Source organism: Cotesia glomerata, linkage group LG4, assembly GCF_020080835.1.
Source record: "Cotesia glomerata isolate CgM1 linkage group LG4, MPM_Cglom_v2.3, whole genome shotgun sequence".
NCBI lineage: Eukaryota > Metazoa > Arthropoda > Insecta > Hymenoptera > Braconidae > Cotesia > Cotesia glomerata.
Window position 1 is genome coordinate 13408772 of NC_058161.1, and position 18179 is coordinate 13426950.

The 18179-nt window shown below is 31.4% G+C and overlaps 1 protein-coding gene across 14 annotated transcripts in view; it reads left to right on the forward strand.

The window, feature by feature from the left end:
• LOC123263493 (AT-rich interactive domain-containing protein 2) overlaps positions 1 to 18179 on the forward strand; it is a 32398-nt gene that overhangs the window by 8882 nt on the left and 5337 nt on the right. For 9 of the 14 annotated variants that reach the window (XM_044726292.1, XM_044726291.1, XM_044726290.1 and 6 more), the window contains 7 exons: positions 4137 to 4603; positions 6972 to 7552; positions 9663 to 10277; positions 10978 to 11374; positions 13391 to 13711; positions 13945 to 14118; positions 16230 to 17948. In XM_044726292.1, the coding sequence (XP_044582227.1) occupies positions 4137 to 4603; positions 6972 to 7552; positions 9663 to 10277; positions 10978 to 11374; positions 13391 to 13711; positions 13945 to 14118; positions 16230 to 17948 (4274 nt within the window). The remainder of the gene's footprint in view (positions 1 to 4136; positions 4604 to 6971; positions 7553 to 9662; positions 10278 to 10977; positions 11375 to 13390; positions 13712 to 13944; positions 14119 to 16229; positions 17949 to 18179) is intronic. The other 5 variants (XM_044726298.1, XR_006509178.1, XM_044726299.1 and 2 more) reach the window with 4 other exon arrangements.

An 18179-nucleotide genomic window follows, 5' to 3' on the forward strand; every position in this document is an offset into this window, starting at 1 on the left:
CACAAAGAGATTTCTTAAGTATTTAGGTGCACCAGTTTTGAGGAGTTTATATAAAAAACAAGCCAGATAGTAACGACTTTTAGATTTGATCGTTAACCAATTTAGTGATTGTCTATATGGAGTAATATGCTCGTCACGTCTTAAATTGTAGATAAATCTGATAGAGTTATTTGTAAGACGTTGTAATTTATAATCTAGCTTTTTTGATGAATCAATTAGAACTAAAGAACAGTAATCAATGATTGAATTTTCATCATTTTGGACACTCCAATAATTAAAGAAGCATATAAATTAAAAATTTTTTTGCGTACTAAAATTTTATATTTTTTATAAATTTCCTTCTTATTCGTTGCATAAAATTCTAGTTAAAATCCATAATATGTATATATAGAATGAAAAACATCTTATTATAAGTAAGAAATTATTAACTAATCGTTAAAAAATTTTTTGAGCTGAGTATAGATCTGATGAAAACAATATTTTCAAAAAATGGGCTAAAACCAATAACTTCCCGCTTTTAGAAAATTTTTAATTTAAAAATCTTAACGGGAAGTTAAAAATTATACGCCCTTTTGGCTTTAGATAAAGTAATTTTTTTACATTGACTCTTCATAGGTCACGCTGAGTTTTTTTACATTTTATTTTTTTCTTTTAACAAAATTTTGAAAAAAAGTTTTAAAAAAAACTACGTGCAGTTTGCAAGTATTTTTTCAAGTAAATCAAATTTCTGATTTTCTTCAATATGTTGCAATAAGTAAAGTTTGTATTAATTTCATTGAAATTGTGAAGCTTCATTGTTTATCCTCGGCTTCATTAGGATATCTATTCTCTGAAAAATAATAAACATTATGATTACAAAGGTTTAAGCAATAACAATAAATGAAATAGATACTTGAGTACATTTAAGGTTAAAACCTTAGTAATAATTCATAAGATCTGAGATACTCTGTTATATCTAACAGTAAAGAAAACAAGTTATTTGTTGCAACTTTCAAAAAAATAACATTGTTATAATTTGGTCCAAGTTTTTAATAATTTAATAATAACTAGCAACCTTGCAGTCACTATGTGACTACCATGACTTGTGAACTATAAATAAATAAAATTTTGATTTATTAAATAACGATTTTTGTTAAATTGCACTGTACTTTCTTAAATATTGACGTTTTTAAAGATATAAGCTCATCTTGATGTTACACTCATCAAGAGCTTTCATTTGAGTACCCACATGCATTTTTGATATATTTTTTATATATACACATAAATAATATATATAAATATATGGGTGATTCTCTGTAAGGATGTCTTAAATCTGTACAAAATTGTCCGACCAAATTATTTTTGATTTTATTAGAAAAAAAATTAGGAAAACGGTTGACCCTAAAGGTCATCCCTGCAACTTCCCGCTAATTCCGTTAATACCTGGGCGCTTAAAATTGCACCTACGAAGTTTTTGAGCTCTTCGAGCTCAAAAATACAATCTATGTGTTGTTTTGAGCTCTCCAAGCTCAAAAAGACACCTTTTCTATGCTTTTGAGCTCAAAAGTCTGATAAAAGTTTCATAGAACACTATCTTTTGAATTTTCAAACCGCAATAACTTTTGAATGAACGAACCGATTTGTACGCGGTTGGCGGCATTCTACGCAGTTTTTTAAGCCTCATAAAGAATTTTTAAGTTTCAATTGGTCAAACTAGAAATTTCGGAGTAATTCCGAAAAAACACTTTTTTGGGTTTTCTTTCCTGCACGATATCTCTCGAACGAATCAACCGATTTTGACCGGATTAATGGCAATCAACGTTGTTTTTTTATGTTAAAAGCTGATTAATTTTTGGAGTTGATTGATAAAGCCGTTTTAAAGTTATTCCAAAAAAAACACTTTTGAAAACTTTTTTTTTACAGTTTTTTTTTTAGATTTTTCGCAATCCATCGGTCCGAATCAGTCCAAATTGTATTACAATCTAAATTTGGCCAAGCCCTTTCGAATGGCACCAACCGCGATCAAATCGGTTTAACCGTTCAAAAGTTATAAGAGGTTTACATACTTACACACACACATACATACATACAGGCATAGTGACACCCTCGCGGGAATAGTCAGGGAAGCTTTCTAGGACCTCAAAACGTCGAGATCTGATAAAAATTCGATTTTCGAAAAACGGGGTAAAACCAATAACTTCCCGATTTTTGAAAATTTTCAATTTTCTTAGCAGGAAGTTAAAAATTATACGCCCTTGTGGTATTAGGCACGGGATATGTTAGTTAATAACAAACATAAAATGAATTTGTTCTTAAAACTATTAAAACAACATTTGACCAGGATACAAGTTAGTACGGTTGAAAAGTTACTAGGAGAGAAAAATCTATTTTCTTATTGATTAGAAATAATTTTCTTTACAAATTAGTAAATTATAGACTTTAAATAATAAATTGGGACTATATTAAAATTAATTAGAGAAATTTTTTAATTTTAGTCAATTTCCCCTTTCGCATGGAATGCCCCTTAAGCTATCTGAGCCATCGCCCGTAACAACTTTTCAGTCACCTAATTATTTTTTGCTTAATACGATAGAAAATATTTATTTAAATACAGTTCATGTAACTATTTACACTGATAGAAGGATTTAGTAACAAAATTTTTGTTCATTTATTTGGGAGAAATAAATATTTTGTACCCATCGATATTATTTGTTACAGTTTAATAAATGATTTCTTTATATGAACAAAGCTTTATTACATGGAAATAAATATTTATTTCCACCAAATAATATTTAGTAACAGGTACTAAATATTTCTTTGGTAAGTATTGTCGGTAGATGGCTACGCTTTAATTCCAATGTGTATGTGATACATTACCTATTCACTGACTTAAATTATTTTATTAAGCTCGATTTTGGGAGATTTATCTTCCCTTTGAAAACACACATACTCCCAATAAATGGCTTCTATTTATGTCTTTTCTCAGTGAAGTTTAGTTAGCATTTTTCAATTTATCTATTATTGACATGTTAAAAACTTATTTAATTTTAAATTTTATAAATGTCTCAAACAAAAAAATATAATTTGATGAGATTCTTTTCTTTATAATACCTTATATTTTTACTTAAAATTATTTATTTGAATTATTTTTATTTATTTTAAGTTAAAAAGTTGGGTTATACGCTAAAATTAGTTAAAAAATTAATTTCTTTGATACCAATAAACGATTTATTGCGTAGCAATAAATAATTTGTTAAATACTAATAAATATTTATCTAGAGGAACTAAATGGGCTTTAATAAATGATTTAGTACCTATTAATAAATATTTGGTAATGAAAGGTTTGTTACTTTATCATTTAGTATCTGTTACTAAATCTTATTAAATAGAATTAAATCCTTCTATCAGTGTAGAACGACTGTTCCAAGAATTTCTGTTCTTGGAACTGCTGTTCTTAAAACAATTGTTTCTGGAACTGCTGTTCTTAGAATCATTGTTCCTGGAACTGCTGTTCTTAGAACGATTGTTCCTGGAACTGCTGTTCTTAGAACCATTGTCCCTGGAATTGCTGATCTTAGAACGATTGTTCCTAGAATTTCTGTTCCTAGAACTATTGTTCCTGGAATCCTCCCAATAAATGGCTTCTATTTATGTCTTTTCTCAGTGGAGTTTAGTTAACATTTTTCAATTAGTCTATTATTGATATATTAAAAACTTGTTTAATTTTAAATTTTATAAATGTCAAACAAAAAATTATAATTTAATGAGATTTTTTTCTTTATAATACCTTATATTTTTACTTAAAATTATTTATTTTAATTATTGTTTATTTATTTTAAGTTAAAAAGTTGGGTTATACGCTAAAATTAGTTAAAAAATTAATTTCTTTGATACCAATAAACGATTTATTGCGTAGCAATAAATAATTTGTTAAATACTAATAAATATTTATTTAGAGGAACTAAATGGGCTTTAATAAATGATTTAGTACCTATTAATAAATATTTGGTAATGAAAGATTTGTTACTAAATCATTTAGTATCTGTTACTAAATCTTATTAAATAAAACTAAATCCTTCTATTAGTGTACAAAAAAAAAACGTTTAGAAATATTTTAATAAGATTAATAATCCAACATAAATATCCATAAATTCTAGAATCACTCCGCGAGTACAACGGACTGTCATCGAATCTCTACAAGCCCTCAAACTACGACAAGTTAGCACTGTCCTTGCTCTCACCGCTGCCCAATGAGCAGGACTTTGCTATAAATGTCTGCACCCTTTTATCTAACGAAGGCAAGCACACGCTGAGATTAGACAAGTATCCCCGGCTTATCAACATCTTGCTTGCCCATGCTGGGGTTTTTGACTCTCCAGGGACGAGGCACCTATTTATTGAAGTTTACTCCAGAGTGAGGAACTACTCTATAAACTCATTTTGGTCTGATGTTCTTGACTCGCCCCAGGTGCTAGATCTCACTGATGAAAGGACTTTTATGAAGAAACCCACGCCGACTATTCTAAATACTTTCTCGAGGAGGAAAATCTTAGATAAAAATAGTAAGAAAGCTGCGGGGGAGAGTAAAGAGAAAATTTCTGAAGATAAGGAGCAGGATAAAGAGGTAAATATTAAAAAAAATTTTTTTTGGTAATTTGCAAGAAAATTCTAAGCTTAAAAATAAAAAAAAAAATTTAGAAAAGCCAAAAAGGCGGATGTAAAAAAATGTACTTGTGTTTTGGGTTTAAAAATTTAAAAATTTAGTGATCTAAAGCCAAAAGAACGGAGAAATTTTAGTAGGATCTAATTGTCTTATTAATTATCTTCTCGCTTTTATTTTGATACTTTTTTATTTAGATCTACCTTTATCGAGCTTTTTGTCAAACTTTTATAGTAAAACAATTTTTCCCCGGGCTTTTTGGCTTTAAGAAAATTAATCTTAAACCCAAAAGAAAGTACAAAAAATTTTTTTTACTCAATCTAAAAAACATATTCTGAGCTTAGAAGTGAAAAAAAAAATTTTCGTAAGCCAAAAGGCCGTAGGTCTCTAATTATCCGCCCTTTTGGCTCTAGGAGCTTAAAAATTGGCCAAAAATTTTATATTTTCAATTAAATAATGTAAAGTACCCAGTAGTTGAACAGGTTTCAAAGTAAAACGTATTCGACCCTACTTTTAATACATAAAGATGTAATTATTAGTTTAAATTAGTGATTTTCATGAAAATATAAACAATTTTGAATTTATTAGCAAAATAACAAAGATAATTGAATATTTATATATTGACAACTAAATATATGCCAATAGGCACACCAAAAATTTTCAACGTTTTATTGAAATATCTAAAGAATTATAATATATTATTGATTAATATTAAAAATAATACTATCAATATTTAATATGTTCATTTAAAAATGATAAATATTTGTATTTAATTTTTTAATTACATTTTTTATGAATGACAAAGCAAATTTTTAATTATAAATCAAAAAAACTCTATTCAAAACGTTCAATAATTTTCAACTACACTAATTTTTAGCTACAAAACTTATTTAATTTGCAGTAATTAATACAAATGACAATGCTGATCATTAGTCTATAAACCTATTAGAGATTAGAGTGCTGTTAAAATTATACGGCCCCAGCTTGTTCAGGTTCTGGGTACCGCTTTTAAAATTTCGAGGTATAGTTACACGCTAAAATTTAATATAAAAATTATAGTTTATGTCTTTGCAAAAAATATTTATTATTTAGAAAAGACTATTTCATTGGGTGGTACAATTTTTTTTACTTAAAATGACATACTGTTTTTTCTTACTGATTGTTCGGTTTACAGTTTAGTTCCTTTTTCATGAAAAAAATAGCATCTATCGGCTATAGTCAATTTATGATGATTATTTAGGCTGTATTCGAAAATGCTCTATCTCTAGATATGTAATTAAGAAATGACCTTGTATCTTGTGAACTATTAATATTTTTAAAGATATAAGCTCATCCCGGTGCTATACTCATCAAGACCTTTTATTTGAGTACCCACATCAATTTTTCATATATTTATATATATTATATATATATGTATATATGAAAAATATATAAAAAATGCATGTGGGTACTCAAATGAAAGCTCTTGATGAGTGTAACATCAAGATGAGTTTATATCTTAAAAAACATCTATAATTAAGAAACGACCCTGTATTTTGTGAACTATTGACATTTTCAAAGATATAAGCTCACCCCGACATTACACTCATCAAGACCTTTTATTTGAGTACCCACATCAATTTTTTATATATTTTATATATTTATAATATATTATATATATATATATATATATATATATATTTAGATATATGAAAAATATATCAAAAATGCGTGTGGGTACTCAAATGAAAGCTCTCGATGAGTATAACATCAAGATGAGCTTATATCTTTAAAATATATATGTATATATAAAAAATATATCAAAACTTAATGTTATTAAATTAAAAAAAAAAATTATTTTTTTAAAAATTGCATTGCTTAGTTTTAAAATATTTTCTTGCCATCATTTTTTTGTTATAAATTTTTTAATGTTACTAAATATATAAATTAATTTTCATTAATTAAGAAATGATCTTGTATCTTGTGAACTATTGACATTTTTAAAGATATAAGCTCATCCCGATGTTATACTCATCGAGACTTTTCATTTGAGTACCCACATCAATTTTTCATATATTTATATATATTATATATAAATATATATATATGTATATATTAAAAATGCATGTGGGTACTCAAATGAAAGCTCTCGATGAGTATAACATCAAGATGAGCTTATATCTTTAAAATATATATATATATATCTATATATGACAAATATATCAAAAATGCATGTGTGTACTCAAATGAAAGCTTTCGACGAGTATAACATCAGGATGAGCTTATATCTTTAAAAACGTCAATATTTAAAAAAGTACAGTGCAATTTAAAGAAAATTATAAATTTTTTCCAGCAGCAAGAAAAGCTAGTAAACGGCGAAGCAATGGAAGTAGATCCCCTGCCTCTAGAATGTTCCCGCTTAGCCTCAACTCTAAGCATCTCCTCGCTCTCAACGTACCTAGACGAAGGTTGTTTCGACCAGAACGCAAACTCAATAATAAAATTCGAGGAAGAGGACCGCGATTTGTTCTGCATGGGTCGTACCTTGGGCACGCAGGACCCTTATGGCCAGCGAGTTCTGCAAATCGCTTCAATCCTTAGGAACTTAAGCTTCACTCCAGAGAATGCAGCGGTTCTTGGAAAGAACCGCTGCTTTTTACGGTTCGTGTTGCTTTGCGTCCGCGCGAGATGGAGCAATTTACACCAACTTGGCTTCGACATCCTGGGGAACATCGCGAACGAGATCGAGCTTAAAGAAATCGGAGAAAGACTAGCTGAGGGGATAATAAATTGCATCGTCCACGGGATCGACTCCACGGATCGGTTCGTGGTGATGTCTTGCTTGGAAGTCCTTAATAAGATCAGCCAACAAGACTGCAATGAGGAGCTGGTGATTTTCGGGCTGGATGATCAAGTCTTTGAATTAATCTGCAGGTTTGTTTTTATTGATTTATTTTATATTGCACGCCTCATAGCGCGAAGCGCGTGAGGTTGTGCTTTATACTCGACTCGTCAAGGTCAAGCAATTTTGTGATCTTTAGATGCCTGTATCACAACCATATTACACTTATACAATAATATAAGTAGATGTACACCGAGAAAACACTTAAACTAAACCATCTTTTACTTTCTAAAATCATTTCATGTTGCTATTTCGAAAAAAAAAAAAAAAACGTTTTGAAAAAAATTTTACGTGGACGTCCTGATGTCACTCCATTTTGGATGTACCAACGATTACTCCCGAACAAATTGATATTTCAAGACCGGACCTTTTTTATTAGTTTAAAAATTCGATTAACTGGGTCCGTATTTAATATCAGTAGCCTAGTTTACGTATTTTTTTTTTTAAATTGAATTTTTATTAAAATTCACTACGATACAACCGTACAAAGACAAACGAACTTTTCTTATTTGTCACGTGAAAACTATGGCGTCACTTGATCAAGCTAGATTTTTTTAGACTAAGTGCGCATATGACAAGAAAAAAGGGCGCTGATATTTAAAAAAAAAAATAAAAAATACTCTGAAAGAAATTACTTAATTATAATTTCTTTTTTAATCAATTACACAATTTATTTTTTTCTTAAAAAATGAATGAGCGTTATGAGGTGTGCACTTCTGGATTTTCTAAACTTTTTTTATTTATATTAAATATTGCATGCCTTAAGCTAGAATCTTCTACTTAACTTTTTTTCTCAGAACTGCTGTTCTTCGAACGATTGTTCCTAGAATTTGTGTTCCTGAAACTACTGTTCCTAGAACTATTGTTCCTGAAACTGCTGTTCCTAGAATTATTGTTCCTAGAACTATTGTTCCTGGAACTGCTGTTCTTAGAACTATTGTTCCTGGAACTGTTGTTCCTGGAACTTCTGTTCAGAGAAAGTTATCTGTAACTAAGTACAAAAATTAACAGAATAAGGAACAGCAAGATCAAAATATTTTTTTTTAAAGATGAACAAATCTTAGTTAAGGTAAAAGCCCCAATTATTGACACTATAAGAGACAAAGTTATGATTTGATTTTTTTTTATGCAATCAAATATCAATATCGTTGAATTTTGTTTGTGGTAATGTCTCAAGTAATGTTTTAACTAATTAATTTCATTTTTTAAAACGATAATCACTGATATTTACTAATTAATATTAAATAATTAAATAGAGTATTCGGATACACCAATTATTGATAGGTAAAAAAACTGATTGATCTAATTATTGACATACCTTAGCCCCAATTATTGACACCTATACTGCTTATGCCTAGACTCATCAGCTTATTCTTATTTATCGAAACTTATTATTAAATAATCAATATTATTAAAGTTTATTAATAATAATTTCCATAAATGATTAATTACTATTAAAAATATAAAAATTAATTTTAAAATAATTTATTTAATCAAAAGAGTTCAAACTCTTACAGTTAATTTCTTAGGTTAAAATAAAAAAAAGGCGTGATAGCGCTGTCGACTGGCTGTCAATATGAGATTCAACTTAAAAATTATCAACTAGTTATTGACGCCCATTATTTAAATATTATAAAGGAAACAATTAATTTCGATTATTCAATTTTATAAATTTTTCATGTATTGTTAATTAAAAAAAAAAAAAGATCATATAATTAGATGAAGAAATTAATTTAAACTCGGCATTTAAAAAAATAGCTTTTCTAACCAAAGTTGTTAAGAAAGACGCTCGTAAGCTGGTTTGATGAACTGGTATTCTTTTTTTTTTAATAATTAACATTTAATATTTTGAACTGAGTAATTTTTTTCAATTTTTTAATTAATTAGAATTTAATAAAAATTGATATGATAGTTATTCTTATTACAGATAATTAAATATATTTAAAAATAATTTAGGGTGTCAATATTTAGACCCCTGTCAATAATTGGGGCTTTTACCTTATATTTCATAAAATTGACTATACGGTAAAAAAAAGTGTTTGGTTAAAATACTTTAGACTAATTCACAAGTAATTTTTTTTTTAAATATCATAAAACAAAAATAAAATACAAAATATTCAAAAATTTACATTTTTAAACAAGGTTCCTGGCACTCAGCGACATAGCGCTGCTTGTCTACACCCTGGAGTGCTTGTACGCGCTGACGAGTCTCGGAGAGAGACCTTGCACCAGCTTGGCGAGGGTCCGGGGTGCCATTGACACCCTGGTGGCCTTGGTCACAGTTGAAGCTCAGAGCTATGGACCCAAGGCGTGTATCTTAATGCGCGTCGTGGAAACTGTCAGCACTCTAGCGACCTCTACCGTCAGCCAGAGCACCACTACCACCACTACTACTTCTGTTCCTACTCCCGTTGCTACCACACCAGCTGTCGTCACCACAGCTAGCATCCCAGCTCCAGTTGCTGCTCCTGTAGTTAGTCCTGTAACCTCCAGGCCGACTACTCCAGCGACCCCTGCTGTCAAGGCTGCTGCTAATAAAGCCATCGAGGCTGCTAATTCTCTCCAGCAGCAGCATGCTCATCAGCAAATTATCCAAGAGAATGAACAGTTTGCTCTCGGGTGGCTCAGAGCCACTTTTGAACTTGCGCCTGGGGTTAAGATTGAACAGGAAGAACTTTATAAAAAATATTTGAGCTCTTGTACTAAAATTGGACGACGGGGAGTCATTGCTCCGCTTCATTTTCCTAGATGTGTTAGGTAAGTCATTTTTTTTTTTTAATGAAATTTGGATTTTTTCGCTGTTTTTTTTAAAATAGTTCGGAATTTTTCTGTAAGATGGCGCCAAAAACAGGATACAGAACTACGTCATCACTGGCGCGAAAATTCAAATTAAAAAAAAAAATTTTTATTTCGCGGCAAAAAAATATTTTTAGTAATATTTTGTTGAGTTTAAGTTGACAATTATTAATTTTTAACTTCTTATTGAATAAAATTTACCAAATAGTACCAAATAGACAGTTTTTTATGTGACGTTTAAGTGATAAAAGTATTGATTTTTTGTCGAAAAAAATTTTTATAAAAATGAATTATTCATTTTTTTTTTTTTTTTTTTTTTTTTACCCCGCTTTTCAGACTTCTGTCTCGATAGGGGTCCGGCCGAGACCAGAGGGGGACTCCAGGCTGATCGGTACATTAAGATTGGATTCGTGTCACTAATAGGTGTCTTTACCTGAATTTACACTCTAAAAAAGCCGTGTATTAATTTAAATTTAACATACTTCTTAAATTTTCTGTAAGATGGCGTTGCGCACCGGATCCAGAACTACGTCATCACTGGCGCGAAAATTCAAATTTCAAAAACATAATTTCAATTTTAAACTATTTTTTCTTGATAAATTTAATTAAAATTCCTTCTTTATCGAATATTTAAAGTATTAATGTGTAATTATCAACCCAGATCGGTATTTGGCGGAACAATAGGCCCAAACCCACAAAAAGGAGAAACAACAGGAACGCAGTACTACGAAGGGATCAGAGTCCGCGCAACTCCAGCACCAATCACATATCCAAGCCAGCCATCATCTCCAGCAGTGGTAACATCAGTTTCATCAACTCCAACACCCGCAAAGGTGCTACAACTGGTACAACAGCGTACAGTCACTAAAAGTCCTGCACCCGACAGCACGGCCCTTGATAACAATGCATCCAAGACAATTACCAACTCCACCGCCACAGCCCAGACACCCGCGTCTCCTATACTAAAGGCCCACTTGTCAGCCCCACCGAAACCGACACCCTCAAACGCTACTCTGAACCAACCCCAGATCATTACCAAGGTTGACTCTAAAAGTCAGGTGGGTCTACGTCCTCATTATGCTTTTTCTTCACATCCTTTTGACTCTAACTCACCCAACGAACACCTAACACTTCCTAAGTTCACTTTAGTTGTTTAAGGAGATCCAGGCGAAGTAAAAACGTATTCTAATACCCATATAGCAATCTTTTTCGGTCTCAATTCGGTCTCAATTTGGTCTCAATTTCGATAGTTGTTAGTGTCTTTTTCTACCTATGGGTTTTGCTCCACATACTTGTAGCAAATTCAATTGACAAGTCTTGAACAAGCCTTGTACAAGAACTTTGGGCCAGATTATAGCTCAAGAATTGTGTAAGAAAATTGAGAAAATCTGAAGATGCTTATCGATAAACTAACTATATCAATTCTTGAGAAAGACTGACACCAGAAGCATGCTGAATATACTTGTGCAAGACTTGCTCAAGATCTGCTCAAAATCAAATGTTTTCGAATGACCGTTTGCATCATTCTACCCCTCCTATATTTATTATAGGATCAGTGGATCTCATTCAGCTTAACCTTTTAGAGTATAGACCTACTGTTTTATCGATCAAGACAGAATTATTTTAAAATGAGCACCACTGAATCAATATATCTTCAAGTAGTGGAGGGGAAAAAGTGCTATAAAATATATAATGCATGATGCATCTTGAGCTAATCTTGAACAAGTCACGCTTCAACATTTGCTGTTAGTTTTTGGTTGACAAATGCTTTAGAAATGAACTAAGTACTGAGAATTACGGATCTTGAGCAAATGTTGAGCAAGTCATGGGTAAGTGTCTGTTGTGAGTTTCTGATTCAAAAAATCCGTCAGAAAGTTTTTCAATGCACCTTGCATTAGACTTGTCTCATATTCTTGCACAAGATGTCTTGAGCTAGTTATATATAAATCTTAAACCAGTTGTTTCTACATGAACTTAAGCAAGACCCATTTGTAGAAAAAGACACGAGCAGCTACGGATTTTGCTCAAGATACTACCTAAATCTTGCTTTAGGACATTTTACCTAGGTAATTAATTAAAAAATTAATAAACAGACTTCCGGGATGTTTAATCAAATAATTAGCTTTGAAAATTGTAATTTTTACATGATGGAGTTTCCACCAGCCGTGTATTTGGTTAAGAATTTAATGCAACTAACGATTTAAAAAAAATTTTATTTTCATTGAATTTGATTGAAAAAATAATAATCTTAAGATTAAACCAATAAAAAAAGTAACTTTCCGAACGTATTACGGAGATATTTTATATTTGTTATGAAAAATCACTCAGAACTTGCGTTCTTTAAAGTCTTGTTTTTGACTTGGCAACACCTCTTGTGCAGTTACTCAAAGCATAAGTAACTAAGGTTTTTTAAATGCTATAAAATCTTAGTTATTTTAGTTAGACAGTAAACATAAATAAATTTTAAGGTTAGGGAACTCGAACGGTGTTGTCAAGTGTATACCGGTAATTCAGAGTGCTATATTTTTTATTAGTCAATTAAATGTTAATGATTATTTAATGAGTAAATTTATCGGAAATTTTCTCATAAATGTTATTAATTTTTAAAAATGAATTTTAAGATAACAAAAGTATTTCTACGTATTATTTTTTTATAGACATTCTTTACACTAAGAGAGAACTTGAATCTCCTTAAAGAATTTTCTTGATATTTTTAATGAAATGAAAAAAAAAATATGCATATAATTTTTATTTTTAATAAATAGAGACCATATTTTTCATTTTTTATTTTTTTTTACGCTTATTAACTCATTTTTAGAAAAATTTAATAATTTTAGTTTTCCCGCGCTCTGTAAGATGGCGTTGCGCGCCGGATAAGGAACTACGTCACTCGCCCGCGAAAATTCAAATTTAAAAAATAATTTAAAATTTTAAATTTAAAATAACGAAAGTATTTCTACGTATTATTTTTTTATATACATTCTTTACACTAGGAGGGTACTTGGATCTCCTTAAAATTAATGTAATAAAATTATTATTTTATTCGTCACTTTAATTCAAATTCCAACCCTCAGGTGTCCGTGACGCATCCTCATCTAAGCCAGGCGCTGCTCGCCAGCGGTTCCGCGCAGAACCAACCCCCACTCCAAGGAACAGTTCAGGCGCAGGCGCAGACGCAAACTCAGACCCAGATGGTTCAAGTGGTGACCAAAGATGGCGGTACCACTTCAAGTTCGATAATAAAAAGCCTATTGGCTACAAAGGTAACGGTCAGCGGCGACTGCATGCCCAGCGCCGCTGCTACCTGTGTGTCTACTTCTTCAAATGCCTGTGTAACAAATACTACTAGCATCCCAACAACCATCAGTGCCAATCAGCTAATAACAAACAATCAGGTATTGTTTTTGTTTGGATTAACAAAAACATTTTTTATGATTTGTTCCATTTAATTACACTTCAAGGTTATATTATATGAAGTTTTAGTTTTTACTAATTAGAGTGTCCAGGCACTGATGAACTAACAAGCACGATGTGTGGTTAATTTGTTATTTTTTGTTGGATTAATTAGGAAGACTTTAATTAATGTTATCAATTTTTTCTTTATCATTTATTTTTTTATTTTTATTAGGTCGCGCAAAGACAACAACAGCAAAGACTGCTTCAGCAACAGATGGCGACACCTACTACTTCTACCGCAACTACGCCCTCTACGGTGGTTCTTAAAGCTCCTGCAAAACAAAGAGGGAACAAGAAAGTACAGCGGCTCAATGGCGCTAAAGTTGTTGCTAATAATTGTGAAAAGGTATGTACTTAATTATAATTGCTATAATAATTAATGATAACTAATTTAATAATAATTCATTAGTTTATTAATTTGTTAATAATTAATTAATTGAATAATGATTAATTAATTTAATAATTCTTAAGTAATTTAATAATTATTAATAATTTAATAATAATTAATTAATTACAACTTTTGATTAAAAATAATTATTTAGAATATTTAGAATATTAAAAGATATATTTTGTATTCAAATTGAACATTTAAATCTTCCCGCGTTAGCAAAGTTTTTTAAATTCTCTGTAAGATGGCGTTAAAAAACGGATCCAGAACTACGTCACTCTCCCGCCAAAATTTGAATTTAAAAAATGATTTAAAACTTACCTGGACAATTATTAAGATCAAGACCTTATTAATTAAACTAAATTTAATTAAAAAAATTTCTTTTATTATATAAATACACTTGATACATAATTATCCTTATTTTCTTAATTATATAAGCTAAAAGCATCAATTATTGACACTATAAGAGATATTACGATTTCATTTTTCGTAACATATTTAAAATCAACATTTTTAAAGATATAATCTCAGATATTAAAATTATAGATACCTTTCATTTGAGTACCCACATCAATTTTTCATATATTTATATATATTATATATATGTATATATAAAAATTACATAAAAATGCATGTGGGTACTCAAATGAAAGCTCTTGATAAGTGTAACATCAAGATGAGCTTATATCTTTAAAAACGTCAATAATTAAGAAAGTACAGTGCAATTTAACAAAAGTTAGGGTTTCATTTTTTTAAACAAATTTTAAATTAAAATTGTCCAATTTTTTGTTTTACATTATTTTAATCAATCTTTTGAAAAACAAAATTAATGCTTTTTAATAATATTTTCTCAAGTTTAATAATTAATTTCAATCGACAAAGTCAATCATCCGGATACACCAATTATTGACAGGCTGATAAATCGATTGATCCAACTAGTGACATACCGTTGGACCAATTATTGACACCCTTAATGCTTACTTGACATCATTAATCTGATCTAAATACAATAAGTAAAGTCTGATTGGAGAGGTTACAGCTTAGTATAAACTCGCCTGTCAATATCAGATCTATATATTTTGTGTACCAATTATTGACACCAATTATTTTATAATTAATAACCATTCAGTTGAATGTAAATATCCGATATTGTTAATTTTTAATAATTTATTTATTAAAAAAAAATGTTTAACTTGATTAGTTTGAAAAATAATTAGAATAAAAAAATTGTTATTAATATTATAGATAAATATAAATAAGGTAAAAGCCCTAATTATTGACACTATAAGCGACAAAGTTATGATATAATTTTTTTTAAGCAATCAAATATTAATATCGTTGAATTTTGTTTGTGGTAATGTCTCAAGTAATGTTTTTACTAATGCTTTTCTAACCAAAGTTGTTAAGAAAGACGCTCGTAAGCTGGTTTGATGAACTGGTGCTCTTTTTTTAAATAATTAACATTTAATAATTTGAACTGAGTAATTTTTTAAAATTTTTTAATTAATTAGAATTTAATAAAAATTTATATGATAGTTATTCTTATTACAGATAATTGAATATATTTAAGAATAATTGAGGGTGTCAATATTTAGACCCCTGTCAATAATTGGGGCTTTTACCTTAGGTCAATAATTAGATCCTAGTCCCTTGGTAACCCTTAGATCTAAAATAAATTAAAAATTTGAAACGCTTATTAAATTAAACATTTAAATCTTCCCGCGTTAGCAAAGTTTCATTAATTTTCTGTAAGATGGCGTTGTGCACCGGATCCAGAACTACGTCACTTTCCCGCCAAAATTCAAACTTAATAAATTTTTTAATTTAAAATTTAACTAAATTGAATCCATAAAACTCATTTTATCATAAAATTTCTTAATATTAACATTTTAAATATAATACTTTATAATTTTTTAATAATATTTATAACGTTAAACATTAAAAAAATTTTTTTTTTTATTTAATTCACAATTTTAGTTAAGATTAAGTAAAGATGTTATTTATAACAATATTTTAAATATTAAATTAATTATTTATTAAATTATTATTAATAATTAAATTTTTTCCAGATGGAAGTTAACGACGAAACAGTAACCAGCAGCACACCCTCAGTGATAGTCTCCACCGAAAACCACATTGGTCAAAAAGTAATCCGCCCACCAGTAACCCCAAAATTCATCACCCAAAAACCCTACACTCCTCCAGTAACCGAGGATTCAGACTCCACAAACAATTCCCTAGCCTCTAGCAGTGGAATCGGCCGTGATTGTTCCGGGGTCGCTGAAGAAGAGAACTCCATCACCAGTTTCGAAGGAATCCTCCAGAACGGCGCAACCCCAGACCTGGACCAGGACAGCAGTTCCAAGGAATCAAGCGTGAGTTCCCGAGGGAAGCAGAACTTGATGCTCGCGGATCTCCTAGAGCGTAAAGTAGACAGGGAACTTGTCAACGGAGTCCTAAAAAACATGGAGAACCACGTTAAGAAGGAAGTGAAACTCGAATGCGGAATGTCTATCAACGACGACGCGATGATAGAAGCGCCTATCAAAAGGTCGAGTGATTCCGAGGAGAATTCTGTAAAGAAGGTCAAGTACTCCAACGGAACCAGTTCCTGGAACGAGAATGATTCAGTTAATGTTGAGTCAACAGTCTCTTCTATAAAATCTGAGGAAGATCAGGAGGAGAAGGTCACAGTTTCTTCAACAGCAGCTAACCTTTACGCGGCGCTAGCGGCGGATATTATCGAAGATGAGAACGATCTAGAGGAACCGGTTAAAGAGGAACCCAAGTTCTCGGAACAAGTCGTCCAGCAGATCGTCCAGGTTCCTCAGCAAGTTCCTCAGCAGCTGATCGTCGCTGCTCCAAGGCAAATTGTTGTTCAGAACAACCAGGTGCTGATCCCGGGACAGATGAAGGCCAGGACGACCCAGCCGCAGGTGCTGCTCCAGCAAGGAGCGGGTGGACAGCTCCAGTATGTCGTCTCAGGAGGCGTTCCAGGTCAAAATTACGTCTTGGCCCAATCTCAGACCGCTTTGGTACAAGGTCAGGCGCAAACCGTCCTAGTGGCTCAAACTACCCAACAACAAGGAACTGGAGCTAAAACCATAATTATCCTTCAACCTCAAGCCGCTCAGGGTCAAGGTCACCAGAAGGTCGTCGCAGTTACACCCCAGGGTCAGCAGGTCGTGGTCACACAAATGCCTCGGCCGATAATGCAGAACCCCTCGGTCGGTAACTTACCAGCAATCGGTAACATTCCACCTTTGGTACCAACCTCTTCTGCGGTCCAGAATTCTATTATCGTCAACACGTCGATTGTTACTCAAAGCAATCCTAATACTGTTACGGTGACGATTCCTGCGATGACTCAACAGTGTCCGGTTACTAGCAGTCTACCGTCCAGAGTGGTCACGCCCACTCCTGCGTCGACTCCGCCCCCAACTAGGCCCACCACGCCCCACCAGGCTGCCGCGACCAATGTTAAGCTTCACAATAAACTTCAGAAGGTGACGACTTCGACTTCAACGTCGACGGAGGACAAGCCGAGTACAAGTCAGGCGCAGAGTGAGAAAGTTGTTATTAAATTGGATCCTAATGCGTTTTTGTGCGAGTGGAGGGGGTGTCTAAAGCAATTCAAGACTGCGCATGAGGTTTATATGCATGGGTGTGAAGCACACTGTCCTAATGATGCGGAAGAGGTCGTTTGTTTGTGGGCTAGTTGTGATGGGCTTAAAAGGAGACGGTTTTCCTTGATGACGCATTTGTATGACAAGCATTGTAATCCTGAGGTAAGTTTGATTTTTTTAAATATTGAGGTTTTTGAAGGGATAAGATCGTCTTGAGGTTGGGATGTTCGAGAGCTTTCATTTGAGTACCCACATGCATTTTTAATATATTTTTTATGTATACATATATGTGATGTATATAAATATATAAGATATATGAAATATATAAAAAATTGATGTGGGTAGTCAAATTAAAGGTCTTGATGAGTGTAACCTCGGAACGAGCTTATATCT